Source organism: Mastigoproctus giganteus, chromosome 3 (assembly GCF_048544385.1).
Source record: "Mastigoproctus giganteus isolate SK-2022 chromosome 3, ASM4854438v1, whole genome shotgun sequence".
NCBI lineage: Eukaryota > Metazoa > Arthropoda > Arachnida > Uropygi > Thelyphonidae > Mastigoproctus > Mastigoproctus giganteus.
This window is the reverse complement of record NC_143577.1, coordinates 259,055,988-259,081,693: the sequence shown is the minus strand read 5'-3', so window position 1 is coordinate 259,081,693 and position 25,706 is coordinate 259,055,988. Positions and strand designations below refer to the sequence as shown.

At 41.6% G+C, this 25,706-nt stretch overlaps 1 protein-coding gene across 1 annotated transcript in view; it reads left to right on the top strand.

Annotated features, from left to right (window-relative positions):
- The window catches only part of LOC150089104 (chorion peroxidase-like), a 149,609-nt gene that overhangs the window by 19,429 nt on the left and 104,474 nt on the right, over nt 1-25,706 (top strand). Inside the window, exon 3 of the mRNA XM_090371062.1 lies at nt 17,700-17,832. Within this exon, the coding sequence (XP_090227188.1) occupies nt 17,720-17,832 (113 nt within the window). The 5' untranslated portion in view covers nt 17,700-17,719. The remainder of the gene's footprint in view (nt 1-17,699; nt 17,833-25,706) is intronic.

Genomic DNA, 25,706 nt, shown 5'->3' with positions numbered 1-25,706 from the left:
CTTCTTCTTCTTCTTATTATTATTATTATTATTATTATTATTATTAGTAGTAGTAGTAGTAGTAGTAGTAGTAATAGTGAAATATGATGCCGGAAAGCAAGCTCAAAAAATATCAGCCCCAAAAAAAAAAAAAAAAAAACTTCCCGCATCACCAGTTTATCCCCTCCAATAATTTGTCTAGTTCTTCTTTGAATTTATAAACTACCAACTACCTTAACAACAGATGGAAGTTTGTTCCAGTAATCAACCGCCCGTTGGCTGACGGCAAAATTCCGCACATCTATTATACATTATCCTCCTCAATTTGAATTTGCTCTCCCCCCCCCTATTATATGTGTATTCTGAGCAAGAAGTGGAGTCCCATCAGCTCAAACCCATTCAAAGTCTTAATTCCATCAATCAGATCACTTCGCAGGTGCCATGTCTCAAGACGCTGCAATTTACAGAACTGAAGCCACTCTTTATAAGTGCACTCCCCTTGTTTCCCTCACCAATCTTGTCGCCCTTCTCTGTACTCTTTCCAGCTATACATCTTTTCTAAAACGAGGGCTCCAGCCTTGTATGCAATACTCAATGTGTGGCCTACTCAATGCCTTGTACAAAAGGATAAACTGTGTGGAACTGTGTAGTACCATTCAGTTGGTATTAATTTGGAATTATGTCTACCCATATGCAATACCATGCATCTGTCAATGTTAAACTTCAACTGCAGTTTCTCAGAACATCTGCCTAATTTTTCACGATCTTGCTGCAGTAACTTACCCTGTCATTAACTGCATTGTCAACCTTTATATCATCTGCAAACTTAAATATTAAGCCTGAATATACCCTCATAAATATCATTAATAAATAAAGAAAATAACAATGGACCAGCACTGAATCCTGGAGAACTTCACTAATAACATTAGTCCCGAAGTGCAGCGTCCATTAATAATCACTCTTTGCCTTCTCCCATTCAACCTTTATCCAGAGCGGTAACTTTCCCCTGATCCAATTTGTACAGCAGTCTTTTATGTGCAACATTATCAAAAGCTTTCCTGCAATCCAAATATACGTATGAAAATTACGATTTACTTCCAGTTCCTTAGTTACTGCATCATACTGTCCAAACAGTTTGGTCAAACAAGATCACCCCTTAACCAATCCATGCTGTGACAGTGTAATTGCATTCTTGTCCAGATGGTTCTGCATTACTTCTCTAACTAGGGGCTCCATTATAGTGCTCCGACCCAACCAGAACTTCACTTTAAAGCAGTGCATCCCAGCCTGCAATTGGTGCCAGATCACTAGAATGATGAAAATCGGTCCACGAAATTCCATGTGAAATTTTAAACTAATTTCACCATATCACAGTTATAGTTTTAAAAACAGTACAATGGACATGAAAGGAAGATTATAAAAATTTAAGTCGTTCACAAGATTTAATGATTTTATTACTTTAAAAAAAATACTTATTAATTTTAACACCGTAACTTTTGAATTTATTATTTTATTTCATATTTATTTATGATGAATATACCTGTTTATAAGTTCCATGTTGTATTGAGTACATTTTTATAAAACAAAAATGTTATTTATCAGATTACTGCGCAGGTTTTAAAATCAAACAAGTCGATAAATTCAAATATCTGGGATCAATATTACAAAGTGATGGATCATCCCAAGCAGATATCGATAAGAGAATTACAGACGGCAGAAAGGCTATCGGCATGTTAAACTCTGTTCTGTGGAGCAAAAATATCCTAAATAAAACAAAGAAACTTATATTTCAAACGATTGTACAAAGTCTTCTATTGTATGGAGCGGAAACCTGGACATCGAATAGGCGAGCGGAAAACAAATTGCTCTCCACAGAAATGGATTTTTGGAGACGCTCAGCAGGAACTTCTAGAAGAGACAGAAAACGGAATGAAGACATAAGAGAAAAAATGGAAGTGAAAAAGACTATTATTGACACCATCAGAGAAAAGCATCTAACATGGTATGGACATGTAAAACGGATGCAAGAAAACAGATATCCAAAGGCTATCCTGGAATGGATACCTCCTGGAAGAAGGAGAAGAGGAAGACCTAGGAAGACATGGATGGATGGAGTTCGGGAGTGCATGACAGCCCGAGGCTTAACCGACCAAGGCACCTTGAACTGCACTTTATGGCGGGAAAAATTCCTAACAAGAAATAACCTGTAGGCTGAGGAAACCCATTGTAAATGGAATCACTCCTCTTGAAGAAGAAGATCAGATTGCTGCAGTTGCTGTTATTATTATTATTGTTCATATTATTTCTCCCTGATTTGGGGTTCCACCTTGGTAGCAATATCCGTAACGGATATTGCTACCAAGTACACAGGGTGGTTTTTTTGTAATGTCTGGTGTTACTGTAGGTCGAGGAATTCTGTAACTATCCTACAGGTGTTCAGGATTGCGACTTTCTGGAGTTCCTTGTAGGTGTTCGCAGGGGGGGATCTATTGCTGCTAGCCTGTTATGTAGAGTCTTTGGCAACCTATGGTTGACACGATGATTGGGATGGTCGTTACTTGTTGCATATGCCACATATCTTTCACCTCCTGTCTTAGGTTCGTGTACTTCCTGATTTTTTCCCATGTGTTCTTTCTGGAGGTTGCCAGTGTTGGGATCTGATTGACACAGTCTATTACCCAGACTGTGTCAATCAGATAGGTAGCCTTTTCCTTCTTGTCTACAAGGGTTGTGTCCGGTCTGTTGTGCGGGATTGTCCTATCTGTTATTATAGCACGGTCCCAGTACAGCTTGCGGGTTGGGGTCTCAAGTACTGCCTGGGGTTCGTACATGTAGTACGGTACACTTTCTTCGACCAAATGGTATTTCCTTGCTAGCTTCTGATGTATTATCCTGGCTACCTGGTCGTGTCTATGAGTGTACACAGTCTTGGTAATCACCTTGCATTCCGCGGTGATGTGTTGGATCGTTTCTGAGGCCAGGTGGCATCGTCGACATGTGTCATCTGACATTCCAGGCCCTTTTGCGATGTATTTTCTATAGTTCCTGGTGTTGATTACCTGGTCTTGGATGGTTAGCATGAATCCTTCAGTCTCGGGGAAGAGCGTCCCGCTCGTGAGCCATGCATTAGAAGCAATTTTATTGATGTGATCCTGATGGAGATCATTGTTGTGTCTGCCATGGTGTGTCTTCTCTGCGCATCTTTCTAGCTTCGTTTGTACCTCCGGGTTATTGTGGGGAGACTCCTCGCTTAGCTTGAGTGCAGTATACCGCTTGTCTATTTCCTTATGGCCTGGTGGAGTGCTGTTGTGTGTTTCTGGAAGTAATTCTTCAGATTAACTATCGCTGTCTTCTGTTGCTCAATGAGGTCTATCAGGCCCCTTACTCCTTCTTCCCGGGCAATTGTCATTCTCGCCACGGCAAATCTCGGGTGGTGTTGGCGGTTCATGGGCATCATTGTCCTTCTCTTTCTCATGATATCCTCCAGCTCGGTGTTATTATTATTATTATTATTTCTCCCTGGTTGGGGGATTCCACCCCGTGACGGGTACTGCTACCTAGTACACAGGGTGGTTGTAATGTCTGGAATTACTGTTGGTCGAGGAAATCTCTGACTGTCCTACAGGTGTTCAGAATTCTTACTTTCTGGAGTTTCTTGTAGGTGTTCTCTGGAAGACCTATTGCTGCTAGGCTGCTATGTAGAGTCTTTGTTACCACACTGGCAGTTGACACGATGATCGGGTTGCACGATACTTCTTGCATATGTCACATCTCCTTGACCTCATGTCTCAGGTTCGAGTACTTCCTAATTTTTTCCTCCTGGGCTTTCTAGACATTGCTAGTATTGGGCACCACTATTTCAATCAGGTGGGTAGTCTTATCCATCTTGTCCACAAGGGTTATATCCGGTCTGTTGTATCGGATGGTCTTATCCGTTATTATGGCGCGGTCACAGTACAGCTTGTGGGTTCGGGTCTCTAGTACTGCCTGGGGTTCGTACTTGTAGTAGGGCACACTTTCTTTGGTCAACTGGTATTTCCTCGCTAGCTTCTGATGTATTATCCTGGCTACCTGGTCGTGTCTATGAGTGTATTCAGAACGGGTTATCACCTTGCACCCCACGGTGATCTGTTGAATCGTCTCTAAGGCCAGGTGGCATCGTCGACATGTGTAATCTGACATTCCGGACCTCTTTGCGATGTATTTTCTATAGTTTCTAGTGTTGATTACCTGGTCGTATGTTAGCTCTGGAGCTGCATAGGTGTTTATGGCTTTAACTGTGTTCCCTCCGTTCAATTTTGCTTTCAGCAGGCTTCTGTGTCTCTGGCGACATTTTTCGGTCAGGCATTTCTTGATTTCCTTGTGCTCAAACTGCTCAGCCTGCATCATCCTTAGGTATTTGTAAGTTTCTCCTTCTATCATAGCTTCAATATCTTTTCCAGTCTGCAGCTGGTAGTTTCGGCCAACTAATTTTCCCTGGTGCAGTGTGAGTCTGTTCCAAATTCAATCGTGATATCCTTACTGAATTCTTCGGTGATCCGGAGTAGTTGCTGGAGTTGCTTCTAGGTTGCCGCGTAGATCTTGATGTCATCCATGTACATCAGGTGGGTGAGTGTGTACAGGTTCTTTCTTCCTTATTTCAGGTTATATCCATACTTGCTGCCGTTAAGCATGGTGGATAGCGGGTTGAGTGCTAGACAGAACCATAGTGGGCCCAGAGCACCTCCCTGAAAAATTCCTCTTCTAATGGGGATTGGGCTGGTTGTGATATTCTCGCCTTTAATGGTGGTACTCCATTTCGCCATTGTTGGTCCTAGGAAATTTCTCACTATCCGATTGACCGTGTAGATCTTCAGGGTCTCTATTAGCTAGCTATGAGGGAAGGAGTCGAAGGCCTTGCGGTAATCGATGTAGGCCGTCTATAGGTTGCGGTGCTTCTTGTAGGCTTGCTTCATAACTGCGGTTTGTATGGTTAATTGCTCCTTGCTTCCTTTGCTCCTCCGCTTGCATCCTTTCTGCTGTTCGGCCATCATGTTCTGACTCTCTAAATGCTCTGATATCTTCTTGGTTATAAAGCTGGTCAGGATCTTGTACATCGTTGGAAGGAAGGTGATTGGTCTGTAATCGCCAGGTTTCTTGTATCTTCGTCTTTAGGCTTCAGATATGTGACTCCTTTCGTGAGAAACTTCGGGATTGTCTTCGGGTGCCTTATCATTCGAGTGCACTGCTCTGCCAAGCGCTTGTCTGTGCAGGTACCAGTTGTTGTGGATGTACTTGTACCAGTAGTTGTGGATGTTATCAATTCCTGGGGTTCGTCAGTTGTGGGTATTCCTGATCGACTGTTTTACTTCTTCTTCTCGAATCTCCCACTCTCTCATCTCTTGTATGTCCTTGGTTTTCTTCCGTTCTACTTCTATTCAGGATGTTCTGCTGTTATGTCTTACTTCGCTGCTCCAGATATTTCCCCAGAAATCTTCGATCGTCTTCTTCTCGGGTGGTCCGTTTCCTGCTTTCTCATATTAACCCAGTTTCCTGTAGAAGGCTCTTTTGGTCCTCATCGAAGATTCGGTTGTTTATATTCCTTTGGGAACTCTCTTTGCATAGGGATAGTCTCTTGCTGAGTGCGAGGAAGTTGTGCTTCAGTGTGTCCAAGTATTCTCCTATTCTCTGATTTCTGGTCTCATGTTTGCTGTGGACACTGTCTCTCTTGAGGATGCTCTTCCCCTTTCCAATCAATTTCTTACTTCTATTACTCTGTTGGTACTGGATCAACTGACCTATCTTGACTCTTAATTCTTCTATCTTCTGCTGAAGTCTTCTTTCCCAAGCTGGCGGTTCCTTCGTTTTCGGTTCTTCTTCTGCTGCTGGTCTCTCGTTTCTTTTCCATTAATCCTAGTGGCTGCTACGGCAGCACAGTATACGGCTGTGTGGATAGTCTCCAGCGTTGCATCACTGTTGTCAAGGTAATGTGGCATTATTTGCCGATTGAAGTGATCTGTTACTCTCCACAGGAATTTATTCGGCCTCTGCTTGGGTATCACGTGGGTTCTTGCGAAGTCGATTCCTTCGAAATCTGTTAGGGCCTTCTTCCACTCGTCTTCTATTCTGGATATCATGACTTTGTCTCTTTCCATTTCAGATATTCTGGGTTGTATTTCTTCTTGCTGTTCCTCCTCTGGTTCCATGGTATGCTTCCATATTGACCATATTCTTTCTGCTTTGTAGTTGATCGCTGACATCCTGCTTGATTTTTTCCAGGATAGCAGGAGCTATTAGTTTCTTCGTGACGATGGTCCTTCTGTGGTCTACTAATCGCTCTTCGGTGACCTGATTTTCCGTGTATCGTTCCAATCACTTGGTATGTAGTCGCGACCTGTACATTGTCATATCGGTCTCTAGCCTGGTTATTTCGTAGTATGCTCGCATGATGTACGTATTCATTTCAATGTTCCACTTCATGCGTTGGCATTTTCTTCCTTCCTGGCGCCTCCGTAGCCAGGTGGACAGGAACAGCAGTGAGTAGCACATGCTTCTTGATTAGATCGGGTTTCGAGCCCGTGACCACCAAATACGGAGGATGCGGATAGGTCAGGGAATGACCACTGCATACCCCCGGAGCAATATTCCTTAGCTGCCAATGGGCTGGATGGTCTTGCCCTTCTCTTGTGGCAGCCTTACGGGGGACAGTGCCACCTGCTCCCATGTCTTGCTCAGGAGACTGTCTGCAATTTTTCGAACCGACCTCTCTGACTAAGGCCTGAACGCGTGTGACTTTATCCTGCGCCACACTCGATGCAATATGAATATTTCTCTGCGGTATCATCCATCTATGGAGGTGGACTTGTTTAGCTTCAGCTTATGTCCAGCCGTTTATTTTATTTATTTTTTTACTTCTCGCGAGTGACACCAGATAACGCAACTTTCTGCCTCAGCCACCACTCAGAACTTGAGGAAGGTAAGTCCAATGGGGTAACTTTCGAGATATTTTTCCTACTCCAGTTTCTTAACCACTGGACCACTTTCTTAACCACTTAGCCATCGCGCCCCTTTTATTATTATTATTATTATTATTATTATTTTATTTATTTATTTTTTTTTGTTGTTGCTCTTTTATTATTTCCGAGGTATTGTTATTCTCTCCACTGCTGACTTCGGCTGGTGTTGCCAACTCTTGATCATCATTGTCCTTGTCTTTCGCATGATATCTTCTAGCTCGGTGTTAGTCTAATCTATGACCCAAATGTGTATGTTATTACAGGAGCTGGATAGGTGCTTATGGCTTTAACTGTGTTCCCTCCTTTAAATTTGGCTTTCAGCAGGCTTCTGAGTCTGTGATGGTATTTTTCGGTCAGGCACGTCTTGATTTCCTGGTTTTCCAACTGCTCAGCCTGCATCATCCCTAGGTATTTGTAGGTCTCTCCTTCTGTCATAGCTTCGATCTCTTCGATCTCTTATTATTATTATATTATTTCTCCCTGATTGAGGGATTCCACTCCGGGACGGGTACTGCTACCCAGTACACAAGTTGGTTGTAATGTCTGGTGTTACTGTCGGTCGAAGAAATCTCTGATTATCCTACAGGTGTTCAGGGTTGCAACTTTCTAGAGTTCCTTGTAGGTGTTCTCTGGGAGACCTATTGCTGCTAGGCTGCTATGTAGTCTTTGGTAACATACCGGTGGTTGACACGATGATCGGAATGGTTGACACTTCTTGCATATGTCACATCTCCTTGACTTCATGTGTCAGGTTCGTGTACTTCCTAATTTTTTCTTCATGTGTTTTCTGGACATTGATAGTGTGGACACTGCTATGTCAATCAGGTAGATAGCCTTTTCCATCTTGTCTACAAGGGTTATGTCTGGTCTGTTGTGCGGTATGATGGTATCCGTTATCATTGCGCTGTCCCAGTACAGCTTGTGGGTTCGGGGCTCCAATATTGCCTGGGGTTCGTACTTGTAGTATGGTACACTTTCTTTGGTCAGCAGGTATTTCCTCGCTAGCTTCTGGTGTATTATCCTGGCTACCTAGTCGTGTCTATGAGTGTACTCAATCTGGGTGATCGCCTTCCACCCCGCGATGATGTGTTGGATCGTTTCTGAGGTGGCATCGTCGACATGTGTCATCTGACATTCCGGGCTTCTTTGCGATGTATTTTCTCTAGTTTCTGGTGTTGATTACCTGGTCTTGGATGGCCAGCATGAATCCTTCATTCTCGGGGAAGATCGTCACACTTGTGAGCCATGCATTGGAAGCAATATTATCAATGTGATCTTGATGGAGGTCATTGTAGTGTCTGCCATGGATTGTCTTCTTTGCCCATCTTTCTAACTTCGTTTCTTGTACCGCCTGGGCGGGTGGGGGTTCCTCATTTAGGTTGAGTGGGGTATTCCACTTATCTATCTTCCTTATGGCCTGGTAGAGTGGTGCTGTGTTATTTTCGAAGTATTCCTTCTGGTTAACTGTCTCTGTTTTCTGTTGCTCTATCAGGTGTATCTGGCCCATTCCTCCCTTTTTCCGAGGTATTGTTAGTCTCTCCACTGTTGACTTCGTGTCATCATTGTTCTTGTCTTTCGCATGAATATTTCTAGCTCGGTGTTAGTCCAATCTATGACCCCGAATGTGTATGTTACTACCGGAGCTGCATAGATGTTTATGGCTTTAACTGTGTTCCCTCCGTTCAATTTTGATTTCAGCAGGCTTCTGAGTATCTGATGATATTTTTCGGTCGGACACTTCTTGATTTCCTTGTGTTCTAACTGCTCAGCCTGCATCATCCCTTGGTATTTGTAGGTCTCTCCTTCTGTCATAGCTTCGATAATCTTTACCAGTCAGCAGTTGGTATTTTCGGCCAACTAATTTCCCCTGGTGCAGGGTGTGGGTCTTGCATTTTTCTAGACCAAATTCCATCCTGATATTCTTTCTGAATTCTTCGGTGATCCGGAGTAATTGCTGGATTTGCTTCTCGGTTGCCTCGTAGAGCTTGATGTCATCCGTATACATCAGGTGGGTGAGGGTGTACATGTTCTTTCTTCCTTCTTTGAGGTTATATCCATACATTCTGCCGTTAAGCATGGTGGATAGCGGGTTGAGTGCTAGACCGAACCAAAGTGGGCTCACAGCATCTCCCTGAAAGATTCGTCTTCTAATGAGGATTGGTCTGATTGTGGTATTCTCGACTTTAATGGTGGTACTCCATTTGGCCATTATTGCTCCTAGGAAGTTTGCCACTATCAGATTGACTTTGTGGATCTTCAGGGTCTCTATTAATCAGCTATGAGGTACAGAGTCGAAGGCCCTGCGGTAATCGATGTAGGCCTTGTATAGATTGCGGTGCTTCTTGAAGGCTTGCTCCATAACTGTGGCATCTATGGTTAATTGCTCCTCTGCTTGCACCCTTTCTGCTGTTCGGCCATTATGTTCTTACTCTCTAAGTGGTCTGATATCTTCTTGGTTATGCAATCGGTGCTTTCTGGAATGCCTATTGCTATTACCTGTTGATGGCGGCTATTTGGCTGGTGGTTGGCACAGTCATTAGGATGATCATTACTTATTCCATATGCCACATTTCTTTTAGTTCCTGTCTTATGTCTGAGTACTTCGTGACGTTTTTCTCGTAGATTTTCTGGAGGTTTCTGGTGTTGGGCACCGTTATGTCGATCAGGGTGATAGCCATCTCCTTCTTGTCGATGAGGGTTATGGCTGATCTGTTGAGCGGGATCATCGTGTCCGTAATTGTAGCGCGTTCCCAGTATAATTTGTGAACAGCTGTCGTTAGTACGGCATAGGATTCGTAGGATACGGCATAGTATAATTTGTGAACAGCTGTCGTTAGTACGGCATTGGATTCGTTCTTGAATAAGGTACACTTTCTTTGATTGATTGGTATTTTTGCTTCTGATGTACTGTCCTGGTCGTGTCTCTGAGTGTATTCCGCCGGTGTGATTACCATGCGTCCCATGATAATGTGCTGGATTGATTTTGTGGTCAAAAAAAAAAAAAAAAAAAAAAAAAAGAACTAACTATTATATTAGGGTCACCCCGTAATTTCTTACATATTCCCATATACACTTCCCTACCATTAATATCCCGACACCCCCCCCCCATGAATGGGAAAACAGGTCCTATGCATGCAGCATGTCACAGAACCTTCCATAAATATGCACACTGTGCTTCGAACAGACAATTGTAAAAGTGGGCATGCAAGATGATGACACGTTCAACAGAATTACCTCAACAGTTGAACAGAATTGATCACCTAATCAAATTCTATACGCCGATTAACATGGTGTAAGCAGCGCGAATCCTGGACTGTAGAACTGTTGAAAACTGTCCTGTGGACAGACGAGTCGAGGTTCGCACTCTACAAATCTAATGGCCGTTCCTGGGTGTGGCGAATGCCAGGGAAACAGTGCCTTCCTGATTGTATCCTCCGAACAATGAAGTTTGGTCGAGGCAGTGTCATGGTACGGGGGCTCCTTTCATGGTTGGCTTGGGCTCATTAGTCGTTATCGACAAAACCATGAATGCTGTGCAATACCAGGACAGCCTGGACAATTATGCACTTCCAACATTATCGCAATACTTCGGGGAAGGCACATGCCTGTATCAGCAAGACAACGCGCTATGCCACAGTGCTCGGGTCGTAACAGAGTGGTTTGAGGACGTGGGTGTGGAAAAGTTGGATTGGCCAGCCCAGAGTCTTGATCTGAACCCTATCGAGCATCTTTGGAATATATTGGATCGTCGGGTACGTGTACGTCGAGATCGCCCAAAGAACAAGGCCGAACTGGTGGTTGCGTTAAAGGCCGAGTGGAGGAACATGTCACCTGACATTTATAAAATGCTGGTTGAGATTGAAGGCCGTCATAAAAGCAAAAGGTTTCAGCACAAAATATTATATGACACAATAAAAGCTCTTTTTTTGTCTAAAGGCAAGTGTCCGGATATTAATGGTAGAGCAGTGCATCACCGTTTTGTTTTTTGATGTGAAAATATCTTTGGCGGCACCTACTAAATTTCTGACTGAAGTAAAACCAATTTGTCCCGAAAATGAGAAATGAAAATGACGAAAATTACGTTACACTCCTAAACGATGATAATGTCTGCGCGGGTAGCACAGTGGTATCGTCACCGTCCTCCCCACACCGGGTGGAAAAGGCCTGGGTTCGAATCCCGTCGATGTCGCGAGGAACTTTAATGGGCTTTTTTCACTCCGTGGCTGAGTTAGTCGGTTTCAGGCGTAGATAGCAAGGTTTTTCGTCCAGCAAAACAGGCAAATCGACCATAGAACATACGCAATTTACAGATACAAATACGGGTTAATGTATTTAATTACGGTCAACCCTAAAATAATAATAATAATAAACGATGATAATGAAGTCACTAACGTTGATTTGATTCGGTAGAATAATTAGTGGCCTGAGCATAAAAACGTTGCATACACCATTCATAACTTTGGTTTTACCAGTTTAAAACGGTTCTGATTTTTGTCAAAGTTGTTTTCACATAAAACATCTTTCATGCGTATAGGGTACACAAGCGCTTTTTTCCTCCCTTAGGGTAACCATACGGTGGACTGTACCAATTGCTCCGCTGGCTTTCTCGGGAGACCGTCTCCCACGTTTCGAACCGAACCCTGTGCCTAAGGCTTGAACGCGAGCGGCTTATCCTGCACCACACTCGATGCAGTATGTTCAATATTTCTAATTGTAACCTTCATCCAGCTGTGGAGGTGAACCTGTTTATGTTTGGCTTTTTTTTAATTGGAAACGACAGCACGATAGCGGGACTCTCTGCCTCATCCATCATTTCGACCTTGTGGGAGGTAGGTTCGAAACTGAAATCGAATTATCCATTTCAGTCCGTTAGTAGTAATAATAATGCAGTAGTAATCGATAATTACTACTGGATTAGTACGAGATAATCCTCCGCCCGCAACAGACTTTCTCTTCGTATTTTGGCAAAATAGTCTTCACTTCTTCGGCCCCTTTTTTATAAATGAACTTTAATTCGATAACCACACAACTAACTCAGCGACATTATGAAAAATGTTGATAAACATTCCTCATCATCGACTCGATTTTAACTCACGTCTTTTCCATCCGATTGGGGGGCGGGTGTCGATTTTATCAACTGTGCTACCGCGAGCTTCCAGAGTAGATGTGCGGAAATTTGTCTTCAGCCAGAGAGTAGTTGATTGCAGCAACAACCTTCCATTTGGTGTTGAATAATTAGGTAGTTTGAATAAATCGAAGGAAAACTGGACAAACTATTATCTTTATTTATCTTTTTTTGACTGATGCTGTGTATAAGTTTGCTTTGTTTACATCATTTGCTAATACTAATAATTTTGCATCACTTGTTTCCTTGGTAGTTTTGTTCAGCGTGTAATTTATGGTTTTAAAGATATGTTCGAAAAGTACTGTCCTATTGATTCTGGCTTCCACGTTTGGGGTTCTCCATTAATCCAGACTAATATTAGTCCAACAAAGATGGACTACAGTCGGACAAACCAAAAATGACATTTGCTACACTATTAATTTATGACATTTCAAGAGATTCGACTAAGGAAGAAATAGTAGAGGACATCTTTATGAAAAATCTTAAAGATTATGGCTTTACTTTCGAAGAAATTCAGGAAGAGGTGACGTTACGTTTTAGCTCCGGTACAAAGACAGAGGTGATAATTTGGGTGATAGGTTTCTCACCGAGAGTATTTAGACATATTTTAGAAAACGATAGAATTTTCTTGGGATTCTCAGCCCATAAATACAGGAAATTTACAATAATGACAAAATGCATCCGTTGCTTGGGATTTGGCCACCTCACGCAGTTTTGCACCCACAAGACTGTATCTTGCGATCATTGTGCGGCTGGTGGACATATATATGCAGATTGCCCCCATAAAGAACAACCCCCGAGATGTATAAACTGTAAGAGGAGGAGGAGTAGGGACAATGCACATTCTGTAAGGGATCCACTCTGTCCAGAATATCAGAAGGCAGCTGAACTTGCAAGACTGAAAATTGCTAATGAATAATACACAAATAAACCATCTAAATTACAATAGATCTACCAACAAATACTTCCAAAAAATAATGCAGGTGAATGCGTTGCAGGTGAACTAAGAGCTTCATGTTTGCAGGATAAAGTAGACATTTTGGCTATTCAGGAGCCCTACGCGATGTATAGACAAACGGATAAGTTATATGACGTTGTTGGATACCCGTTAGTAGTTAGAGTCGTTGCATGTGAATCCAAGCAAGCAGCAAAAACTGCCATTGTTGTATTTAATGGAGCTCTAACGTTAACAGTCATATCTCGTTTTTGTACATTCTTTTCTACCCAATTTATATTAACTAACAATTGGAATATACATAATCTTCCGAACATGCCAACAACCTGTTGGAGCGTTCACGGACGGTCTAACATAGACCTTACCCTTTCCTCTCCATGCTTATCGCAGTATGTAAAAAAACTGGATAGTCTGCCCGGATGTATGGAACAGCGATCACCGTGCTATCACTTTTGATTTAGTATTGAATGTTAGGGACGGAGTTTCTTCAGGTCACCTTCAGGATTTAAACCGCTTCTCTATCAGAACCACGAACTGGACCAAATTTAAGCAAGTCTTGAATTTTCAGATGATAAAATTGCCCAATTGAACAGTTTATCTGCAGTAGAATATGCTTACTTTGTGCAAAACACTCTTTACAGAGCTTTGACTGAATCCACTAAAAGGAAAGTTAGAAGACCTGGCTCCACCCCCATGGTGGAATCCCCAGTTATCTGTTTTGAGAAGACGGGTTATAGATGCAAGGAAGAATTTCCAGAGGCACAGATACTTAACAGAAACAGACGTTAGGCCACTAAAAGAAGTTTATTGTCAATTACGTAAGGAATATTTCGAAGCTAAAGCCTCATGCGGAAGCCAAAAGCCTCATGGCAGAAACTAGTGTCCCATACAGGTAATTCTGATCCATGGGGATTAATATGCAAAATTTGTCGTGACAAACTTGTAACTCCTGAGAAGGAGTTACAAGTTTGTCACGACACGTTGAAGCTATTATAGAGAGACTTTTCCCTGATGATCACCCACAGCAAGACACAACCGAACAAGTTCAGATAAGGTTCGTTAACGGATCTTACAAGGGATCAAATGACACGGAACTATTTAGTCTAGATGAACTTGCACTTGCAGTTTCTAAAATGAATCTGTCAAAATGTCCTGGAATGGACTTAGTTGAAAATGCGGCAATCAAAATATTTCACCAACATTTTCCCCATATATAAATGTCTATTAGAGGGGACTTTTCCAAATTTTTGGAAGATTGCGTTAGTATAGATGCTCGGAAAGCCTGGAAAATTGGCAACGGACCCCAAGGCATATCGCCCAATATCCCTTCTAGGCAATTTTGGAAAGCTTTATGAGAGATTATTAACGCCTAGGATGCAGAAGGTTTTGGCTGCAAGTAATATGAGTTCTAATTCACAATTCAGCTTTAAGAAAGGCTCCTCCACTGAAGATGCCATCAGAAATTTGGTGAATCTATGTAAAACTACAGACAAGAAATACATGGTTGTTGTTTTTATCGAATTTGCGGGCGCTGTCGATACACTCTGGTGGGAGAGCGCCCTCAGGTCAATTCGAGAGGCAGAATCTGATGATTTACTATACCAGGTTATTAGATCTTATTTTTCAAATAGGCAGATAAAATTCATCTCGCAACGCTTGGTATTTTCAAAATTCATTTCCAGAGGATGCCCACAAGACTCGGTCCTTGGGCCTCTCTTATGGAATTCTGTTTTAGACCAATGGTTATTAAAAGAAAGTCAATTTTGTAATAAAATAGCATATGCCGACGATTTAGTGTTATGCATACCAGGCAGGTCAAGACTTTTTCTAGAAACACATGGGAAAGATATCCTGGATGATTTGCTGGAATGGTCTAGAATAAACAAATTAAAAATCTCTGAGACGAAAACTAAAACGATGATCTTCAATAATAAACTGGATTATAACAGAACATAACGAAACAGGCCTACGCGCTCTGGATTCATTAAGAATTTATTACAGTATACACAGAGCGTACAAATAAAGGAAGACATCATAAACTTCATATCAACAATGTCCAAATTCCTTATGTTTCTCAAAATAAATATCTTGGTCTCTTAATTGATGATAAATTTTCTTTTATCTCCCACGTAAAGAACTTAGCTGAAAAGATTAAGAAGTTTACTGCCAATGTGATTAGGCTCTCAAGAGCTGAATGGGGTATAAAGCACAAAACTTTGGCATTACATTATAAGGCTATATTTTTGCCAAATGATATGCGGCTGCCATATGGTTTTCTAGGGTTACTCACGTCACAGTGAAGGCCAAACTTTTATCATTGCAGAAAAAGATGATATTGGCAACACACAGATGCTGTAGAACAACATCAACCAATGCTTTACAAGTGATCTCAGGTTGTATTCCGATTGACCTTTATGTGGCATACATATGTGGTATGATTTCCAACTTAAAGAAAGGTTTGGCAACTCAAATCCTCGACATTGCAAGTAATCCGGCCACGGACATTCGGCAGGAGAAAATTAATCTTTGGACAAAATTCACTGAGAAGTGGAAATACAGATGGAAATCCAGTGAAACAGGACTCACTACCAGGGAGTTCATTGAAGATGCAACGTTTGCTGTAAATAAGAAAGTTATGGGATGGTTTTATCCTTCAATGACAACGTCATATTTAATAACTGGACATGGTTCACTGCGGGATAAATTGTGTAAATTTGGACTTGAACCTGACCCTTTGTGTTTTTGTGGAGCAGTAGAAGATTGGAGGCATGTTCTGCTTTATTGCTCGGCTTATGACGACTTCAGACAAGAACTATTTAACAGCACTCAACCTATTAGGACTGACAACCTCGATATTTTAATTCAAGATGCCAAGAACTTTGCAGAATTCCGATCTTTTCCTGACAAAGTGTTTAAAAGAAGACGCACCTTGTTTACTAATCCTAGAAGTGGACAGTAGACTGATGTATTCATGAACTTATATTTCTACCTTAGTAGGTCAAACAGCTGTTTGACCTACTAAGTTTAACTTAGAAACTAAATGTTGTGTTGTTAAATTAGTGATGATATAGAATGTATAAAATGGTATTAACTATACATAAAAAAAAAATTTTACATAGAATTTTTTTTTTATTTTTATTTTTTGTTTATTATTATTATTTTTATTATATTTTTTTTCTATTTAATTATTTATTTTCTTTTATTTATTTTTTCCCCTCGTGTTGGGCAGCTCGAGGGCTCCTGTCCTTTGGTATTGCACTCCTTCCACTGGACCACAAATTGGTGCAGCAGCACTGGAATGATAGAAGCAAGCACAACTTGTCATGCTTAGAAATGGGCAATGATTGACAGAGTGTTGATCGCTGTAGAGTGTAGACACAGTTACTCTCTCTCTCACTCTCTCAACACAGATTTTGCAAGGTGGAGTTCGACTGAACGTGTAGGTGCCACCAAAAACAAGTACATCGGCATACATACATACATATACTCTTTTATTGTGATTTATTGCTTGCAAGTGAAGCTGTATAATTAAAATTGTTTCTTACGCAGAATGTGATGATTGTAAATAGAAAGTGTTTGTATGTTTGTAATAAAAATGTATGTAAATATGAAAAAAAAGACTAATATTAATCATCGCGATTCTGAGTACGTATTCACTCCATTCTTTTGATCCAGTGGGTAGTGACTCCCGCGAAACACTGATTGATAAATCTCTTACACGACTCACTGCGAAGTAGGTGTATATGTGTCTGTGTGCGTGTGGGTGGGTGTAAGCGTATCACCAAGCGACTTTGCTCTTTCCCCAGAACAGACCCTGGACCAGACCAGTTCAGGAACAGCCGGTTTGAGAGACATCAAGCAGTCGGCGCACCCAACAACGTTATGACAGATGCCTCAGGAAGGAAAGTAAATCTATTGAGTTGTGATGTGAACTGAGCACGCATCTCCTGCGATGGAGACAAGTCATCATTACAATTAAGCCGCTTCTTCCTGGAAAGAGATAGACCTGTATTCGTAGGATGCCATTCCTCATTTTGGGTTGTCAAAAAACCATTTTCGACGGAAGAGAATACTTTAGAACGCATGTCTTATGCTGGACCTTTTTGTTATGACCAACAATGAATGTAATCCAAGACATGGGACCTTCGGTGAGTACTGGAGGGAAATAAACAGCGATGACCTCCAACACTTGCGAGTGATTAAATACAGGTAATGTGACAGTGCAAGTCCACCCAATGGCACTTTCAACTCAATACCAGAGCAGGAAGCAAATTTTATGCTGGTAACAGTTGCGGAAATCGTTGCGCATTAACATATCGTTCAGTTTTCTTGAGATAACGACATCGTATAAAAACATTATGGCAATCCTATAGTCTCGAAACTTTATCAGACATATTGGACAGACAACTTGTCTAGTGGAGACCCGCTAGTTTTCATAAAATCGGACAAATGCGAACTTATTGTGATTTCCTCTTGTAGAGGATCTGTGTCCTCATTTTGAATTTAAAATCAACGGTGTGGATTTTCTTGAGATAACGTGACAATACAGCTACCCCGCACCTCTGCTCTGAAGCGGAGGTGCGGGACAGCTGTATCCTGCACTCACAACATTATAAACTCCACGCAACTTTGCTTTTTCTTCCAGGACAAATCCTTAACCAGTCGATGCACAGTAGTTCTGCGAGGCATCAGGCATTCGGAGCGTCCGACAGCACCACGAGAGAAGCCGAGAAAGGAAATGCAATTTTCGAACAAACATCCGTCGTACTCAAAGAAAAGTAAGTGTCTTTTGGCGTCGCGCGGTTTACATGCACCCATTGCACCGCTTGCGTCTCAACGATGAAATCTTGACCAAATCACCAGAATTACTATAAAATGTGAGCTTTATTTATATGAGAAATGTAAATAATTTAATACAAAAATATAAAGCAAAGCAAATTGTAATTATAGAAAAATATGTAGGACAACCTGTATTTGTAATTGCAATATTAATTTAATATCAATTTTATTTTAAAGTTACTACTATTAAGTGAATAGAATTTTCTAAACTATGTTATTATTTTAAATATCAAAAATTTGTATAAAATTGTACGCTATATTTACAATATATATATTGTACACCCTCCTAGCCCACTGGCTGTTCAGGGGGTGAACCTAAGGTTAATAAACGGACGATAATAATAATAATAACCTGCCGCCAGCGGCAGCGCTTTGCGAGGTATTTAAATAAATGGTGCCTGAGAAAAACTTGAGATTTGGCCATTCTTCGCTGTTCCGATTTTCCTGTCAAAAATGCGCCCCCTATAAGTTGTCGCGGGTGATTGTCATTTACTAGGGTTCGGATTTTTATGTATTATCGTATTCATTTTTCGTTTACATAAAGGCACGAAACTTAGTGTGTCCATGTTACGTGGTTTGAAGATCGTAAAGAAGCGTGTTTATAATTTCATATTTCATCACATTTTACACATTAGATCATAATTTCAAAATATCATATTCAATAGCATATTTTATTTTTATTTTTTTTTTTATTTACTATCAGTTTATTAACACAAGGTTCACCCCCTGTACAGCAAGTGGGCTAGAAGGGTATACAGAAATTATAAAATATACATTATACACTTTTGTACAAATTTTCAGATCTTTACAATATAATTATTGTATAATAAAAACTATTAAATAGATATATACATTTACTAAATGTATTCCCTTTGAATTAACATAGATCTTGATAATTGAAGAGTGAAATACACAGGTTGACTTCTTTATCAGTAACTAACATAACAGATTTATTTATATTCATTACATTATTGCATTTTATTTGGTCATATCATCAAATTTCTAATAAAAACTGCTCAATTTTCACAGCAATCCTGGTGATTTAGTCCACATGTGGTCTATAATTTGGCTTCTGTAGGTTTTGTTGACTTCAAACTTTATCAGATCAATGGAGAAGGTGTTGAAGTGTTCCATGGTGTTACATGGGAACATTCCTTTTAGGGAGCCCAAGTTTGATAGCTTCATCCTAAGTGGGTGATATATATATCTTTATTGCAGGCAGTGATTGGTTACATGATTGCCTGAGGCAATAATACCCACAACAGCGACAATGCTAGGGGTTTAACATTAAATAACTTATACAGGAAGAATTACTTAAAACATATATTAGGACATAAAACGTATAATTACATATTTTACATATAAAATTAATATTAACATGTGAAATGAAGACACACGAAAGGACGATGACAGTCACTCGGTTGAAGACGAAAGCTGGTCCCTGATGATGCGTCTTCTGTACGGTTTGTCCTCTATGAACTTTTTGTAGTCCACATCCATCTCCTGGATATTGTGGAGCATCTCCATGGGCAGGAATCTATCCCCTATTCTGAGCCTCCACGCCACAGCCTGCAGAGAGGGGAGGGCTCTTAAGGGTTTTGGTGGGATCCTCCAATTGCACATCTGCCAGAAATTTGGCGTATTGACTTCACCCGCTATCATTTTAATTGTCACAAGCAAGCGGAGGGCAAATATCCGTTTGGAGACTTTTCTGTAATTTAGAAGTTGGGTGATATCTGAAGTATGTATAAGTGGTGGCAGTTTATGCTTGAAGAGGACCCACCGAATAAGCCAGTACTCATCAGATGCGATGGTTTTTAGCGTAGTTTTCGTTGCCGACGCCCAGATTTCTGACCCGTAGGTGATGACTGGCTGCAGAAACCGGTATATGTATTGGAGCGTGTATTCAGGCTCTGTGACATGAAGGAGGTGTTGTTTGGCAAGCCATCTTGCTCTGCAGACCTTGTTGTGAATGTCTGCAACATGGTGTTTGAAACTGAGTTTAGGGTCGAATATAACGCCGAGATCTTTGTGCTTGATGACTGGGGTGATGGGGGTTCCGTGGATTTCCAGGTTTAGTTGCGATGGGTTTGATTTGAGGGAAAATACCATTTGTGCAGATTTTTTTGGATTTATCTTAAGAGAGAACTGTGTCAAGTATGTAATCAGATTCTTGAGGCTGTTGATAATGTTTCCAGAAACAGAATCAGGTCGGGCGGTTCCGTTGATCCGATAGAGGAGCTTCAAGTCGTCTGCATAACTGATAAATTCTGTTTGCTGACACAGGAATGGGTGGATGGCAGCCGTAAAGAGGAGCCCTGAGAGAACTCCGCCCTGGGGTACACCTACACAAACTTTCCTTGTGAAAGATTTTTTATTCACAGTAAAGTGAAGGACCCTGGTCGTAAGTAGCGACTTCAAGAATTCCAGTATATTGCCTTTTATCTGGTATCCATCCTCACAAAGTTGCAGGAGGGGCTGGATGTCTATACTGTCGAATGCAGACTGGATATCCAGATAAACAATTGCCATCTCAGCCCTATCTTGTAGAGCCCCCAGAATGGTGTTGGTGGTTTGCAATAGGTTTGTAATGGTGGACCTGCGTTTCAAGGCATAGTGAATGTATGGTGATTCACATGGTAGAACCTGGTTGGTTAGGATAGGAAGAAGGCACTTCTCCATGACTTTGAGGAGACATGAGGCTTTCATTATTGGCCTGAATTGTGAAATTGATGTCGCTCCTTGTGTTTTGACGATTGGTCGGACAATATATTGATTCCAGGCTGTTGGGAAACTTTGCGTTGTGAGGATTCCATTGAAGATACCTAGGAGTGCATCAATGATGAATACACTAACGCTCTTAAGAATGAATTGTGGGACCCCATCATATCCAGTGCAAGACGTTGGTGGGATATCATTGATGGCCTGGATAAGCTCTCTTTTTGTGATGATGATGGAAGCGAGGACATCTCGCTGACAACTGTTGTGAATTTTAAAGTCTGATGCTGACTTTGGCTTAAATCTTGTGATGTAGTCTAGCCATTCAATTGGATTAAGTTGTTAAGGGAATTCATCATGCCTTGCCTTAAACGGTGCTTTCCCGATCTTGATTGTTTTGTCGATATAGGCTTTAATGGCTTCAGATTTGCTTCTATTGAACTGGGCGCGGGCTCTTGAGTATGCAATTCTGTCTAGTGGGTCTAATTTTGCTTTCCATTTTGCATGTAGTCGTTGTTTATTCCGAAATTTAAGGCTGAGATCTTGGGTCCACCATGCTTTGCTTCGACAGGAGATTGAAACTGTTTTTGACGCTGCAGTTCGAGCAATAGACTGCAGCCAGAAGGTAAGAAAGTGCAGCCCGAGCTGTGGATCACATTGGTTTAGGGCTTCCCAAGGAAAAATAGATGCTGCGAAGCAGCATTTCTCTGGATTGAGGAGAGAAGGGCTAATCACTGTCTTCTTAACTGGTGCCTGATGTTGCCAGGATGTCCTGGGAGTGATTGGAAGAATGAGGCCTACTGGTAGATGGTCTGACATGAAGGCTGTTTCCGGTTGACTGTCAACGGTGAGGGTGTCTGTTGCAAATATTAAGTCTAACAGGTTAGAGCCTCTGGTAGGGGAAAAATTCTGGAGGGTCAGACCTACTGATGCCAGATTAGAAGATAACAATTTGCGAAGACTGTGTTGGCCTGAGCTAATATTAAAGTCTCCACACACTAGTAATGTTGCTTTAGGGTGGCATTGATTAATGATCCAGTTGGAGATCTCTTGTAAAGTGTTCTTTACTGTGGGAGGGGGGATGTAGACTGTGCACACGTCAAGTCTGTGGCCTTGAATGCTGAGTGAGGCTCTTGCAGCTTCAAACAGTTCTGTTTTTAGTGTTGCTGAGCTTGTCAGTGAGAATTTTTTTGTGTTGAAGAGAATGCCTACACCACCACCAGTTGTCCGTTCCCTGGAGGCAAAAATGCCCGAGAAGCAAGTGGCTTGAGAAAATGCGAGGTCTTCTTCATTGGGGGACAGCCATGTCTCTGTGATACAAATGATGTCATACCACCTTGACAAAAGAAGAATTTCCATTGTCTGAAGTTTATTTCTCAGACTTCTAGCATTTTGATAGAAAAGTGTGCACATTAAAGAAGTTTGGATGTATGTCCTTGTTGGAGCTCTGATGGCCTTCATCAATCGTCTATGGTTCGTTCTGGAGGTAGTTCTCACCTCAATCTTCATATGTCTTCCCTCAGGCGTTTGTGGTGGGTGATAATGGCCCTGGCAAGCTTCTGTGAGGGTGTTTGAACTTTTAAGAAGGTCCTGCTCAGTATAACCGGAATGTTCCTCCCCTAACTTCGACTTAATGGCGGGTCTGAGTCAGGTTTTCCTTTCGTTAATTTTGGTTTTAATACGTTGGGGATACCGCATCCAGGAAGAGGTACGCTTTGTAGTGTAGAAGTGTTTCACTAGTGCCCCTGCAGGCCAAGAAGATGCAAGGCTGAGTAATTTGTAGTTTGATTCTGTTGCAGTGATTTTGAATGATGCATAATATGGTTGTTTGGTCGTGAGCCTGGTAACTTCTGTGTCTATACCTAAGTCTTCATTCAAATAAGACCACATCTGTTCAACAGTTGTCTGTGGAGAAAGCCTGGAGACAAAAATTGATTTTTCATGTGATGAGATTTTTAGCGGAATTGCATGTATTTTCGTTGAGTTAGCAGTCCCGACTGTGGGCTTCATGTTGTAGTTTGGCTTTTCTGGTGCAGTTACTTGGTTTTTTGTGTATTTCTGCTTCCCTTTGCACGGTGTCATCTTAGGAAATGTTTGGTGTCTTGGTTTGGTTGTTTCCTCAATGTGGGGGCGAGATGAATAATTTCGGGATGATTTGCTGTGGTTCTGAAATTTCCGGGTGTGATTTGGTTGATAGGGAAGCTCCGGTGCCTCAGATTGTAGACTTTGCATGCCGGGAATTGGTTGCCCCTCTTCCTCTGGTGCGTGCGGCCTGACCCGTAAGCTGGGGGCATTCTTCCAAGGTGTCCGGACGGTTAAATAATTAGATTTAAGGACATCTGCAAATGTAGCACATTGGCTTACTTCTGAGTCTTGGACGGAATAGTTTTGTACCCGAGACGGGAGAAAATGGGTGGTGCTGTCCTTCTGTGATTTATGTGAGGAGGGGAAAGAGGAGGTTTGGAGTTCAGACGCTGGTTCTCCAGGAGGGGGAAATCGTTCATTGCGTTGAAAACTCTTATTCGCTCCTAATGTTTTTTCCTTGAATGGCTTGGTATTGATCCTGAGTGGGGGATGATATTCATCAGTTGTCTTTTCCTGTGATCGAGAATGATTTTTTCCTTGGGAAGAACACTGTTCGTTCGTGCCTTCTGAAGGAGGCTGTTGGAGACCAGTGGATTCGGCCTGATCAGGGATGTCGATCGAGGCCTCAGCGGAGTCGCTTCTTCTAGGATTTGGAGCGGAAGGAACGTGACTAGATTTTGTTTTACACTCAGGACAAATTAACATGATATTGGTCTTTTCATAATTTTTATAAATCTTAATAAGGTCCTGCGCGTTGAGCAGATTGACAAGCTCTCTAGAATCCTCGGACTTATTCAGTTCGATTTTATTGTAGGTGCCTAGAAGAATGAGCTTGATGTCCTTGTTACATCGGTGCAGAAATGTGACGTTATCATGCAGTTCTACGAGGTTCGCTTTCATCATACTAAAGCCGAATTCCATTTTCGAAATGACGTCGGATGAGGTCTCCTGGAGGTTCCTTAGCTTATTTTCCATGAAGCTGACTCTTGACATCACAATTTCGGAACTGCTGATGACGAACGCTTCCATGACAGTGGAATTACTTTCTGTAGTCATTTTATGCTGATGTTCGAGTTTTGCGAATACATTCTCTGTCAGACGCATGTGAGAATCTTTTAACTGATCTAGTCCGGATACCAATTCCGTAACGGCGACTTGAATTGGGTTCACTAGGACTCTCAGCTCATCACAGCCAATGGGATCAGTCTGTTCCGAATGTTTTCTGTAAAAGGTGGGATGCGCAGTATCAACTTTATCGCTGTCATTATTGATCGTTTTGCAGACATCACATTTCCACGCAAGTTTAATTTTCTTTGCAAGCTTTTTTACATCCGAATATGGGCTACAAGGTCCGCAGAGACATACCTGCTTACAGGAAGAACATACAAGTAGAAAATCTGCTTCCTTGAGACACCCGGTACATATCAAATTTTCGCCCATGCTGACTAAACTGAAATGTAATGGCAAAGCAGGGTCAGTGAAAGATTAAAATACCTTCAGCGTTTTTACGTTAAACGGAGTGATCTATGGGAAGGTCACTTCGAAAGTGTGCCCTGGGGCGGCTGGCTTTAGCAGGAGACAATCAACGGGGGGTTGCGCTGATCTTGTCCGCAACTGATCTGGCGAGAATGACTTTCTTTGTCAGAAGTAGAAACAACGATAAAAATTATAAAAATTACCTTGAATCTGACGACCTGATGCAGCTTGTCCAGATCTAGAGATCCTCTGTGAGTTTAGTCCCTGGTAGACGAAAAATCACCACTGAATAGTTTTACAAAACCATTTAAAACTGATAAATTTCTGGAGCACCTTCGAGCACATGTTCACCTCGGTACGCCCATGCTCGGTCTGCCTTCTGTTTCTTCCTCTTGTTCGTGCGATGATATCTTTTATTGATGGGGCATCAATATGGCGAGTTAGCAGCTTGGTAAGCGTTGACAGATTTTTTTTAGGACAATTAGCTTCCAGGAGGTCATGCCCAGGTTGACTAGGAGAATGGATTTCGAGATTGTGAAGGGGTTCCCTCCCAGACGGTTCAGCCACCGCAGAATCCAATATTCCATTGATAGAAATTTATTACATCGAGAGGTAGATGCAGAGGACCAGATTTCTGAGGCATATAGTGGTATGGGTGTGAGACATTTATTAATATATTGTCCAATCAGTCTGGTGTTGTGACAGCCTGCGAGCTCTTGGCGGATAGCCCAGAAAGCAGCATAGGTCTTCTTCTTTGCCTTTAGGAAGTGTTTCTCGAAATTTAAGTCTTCATCCCACGTTAGTCCCAGGCCAGTATGAAATGAAACTTTGGGGACTGACTCACAATTAACCATAACTCGAATGTCATTCTTGACCTTCCTCTTTGTGATTGTAATGTGCGCTGACTTGGCATTGTTGAATTGGAGTCCAGCTCGCTGTAAAAAGTCAATTAACTGTTGAATTTGCTTGGAGGTTTCATTATTAATTTTTTGTATCTGTTTGGGGTCTTTTGAATTGATAAAGAATTTTAGATCATCAGCGAAGGAACTAAAATTTGGATTTTTTGCGAGGAATGGTTCAAGTAGGATTGCAAAGAGGGTTGTCGACATCACCCCACCTTGAGGTACACCCCTCGTTGTATAAGTTGTTTTCTGGTGAGTTCCGTTGGTTATAATTAAGTGTCTCCGCTGTAGTAAGGACTTCGGAATGCCGACAATTTGGTTAGATACTTTGAAATATTCTATTAAGATGCGTATAAGTGTAGGAATGGAGACAGTATCGAAGGCAGATTTGATATCGAAGAAGATTATGTCTAGTTGGGCTCTGTCATTCAAGGCTTTTTGTGCTCTGAAGAGAGTATCGAGGAGATTAGAGGTCGTGGACCTATGGTGCAGGACTGTGTGGAGGTAGGGTGGTCGGTGAGCAAAACAGTGTTGAATAATCACTGGGTGTATGAGTTTTTCGAATATCTTTAATAATGTGCATCCTATGGAGATTGGACAGAAGTCCTTAGGCATCTTGGGATTTCCAATTT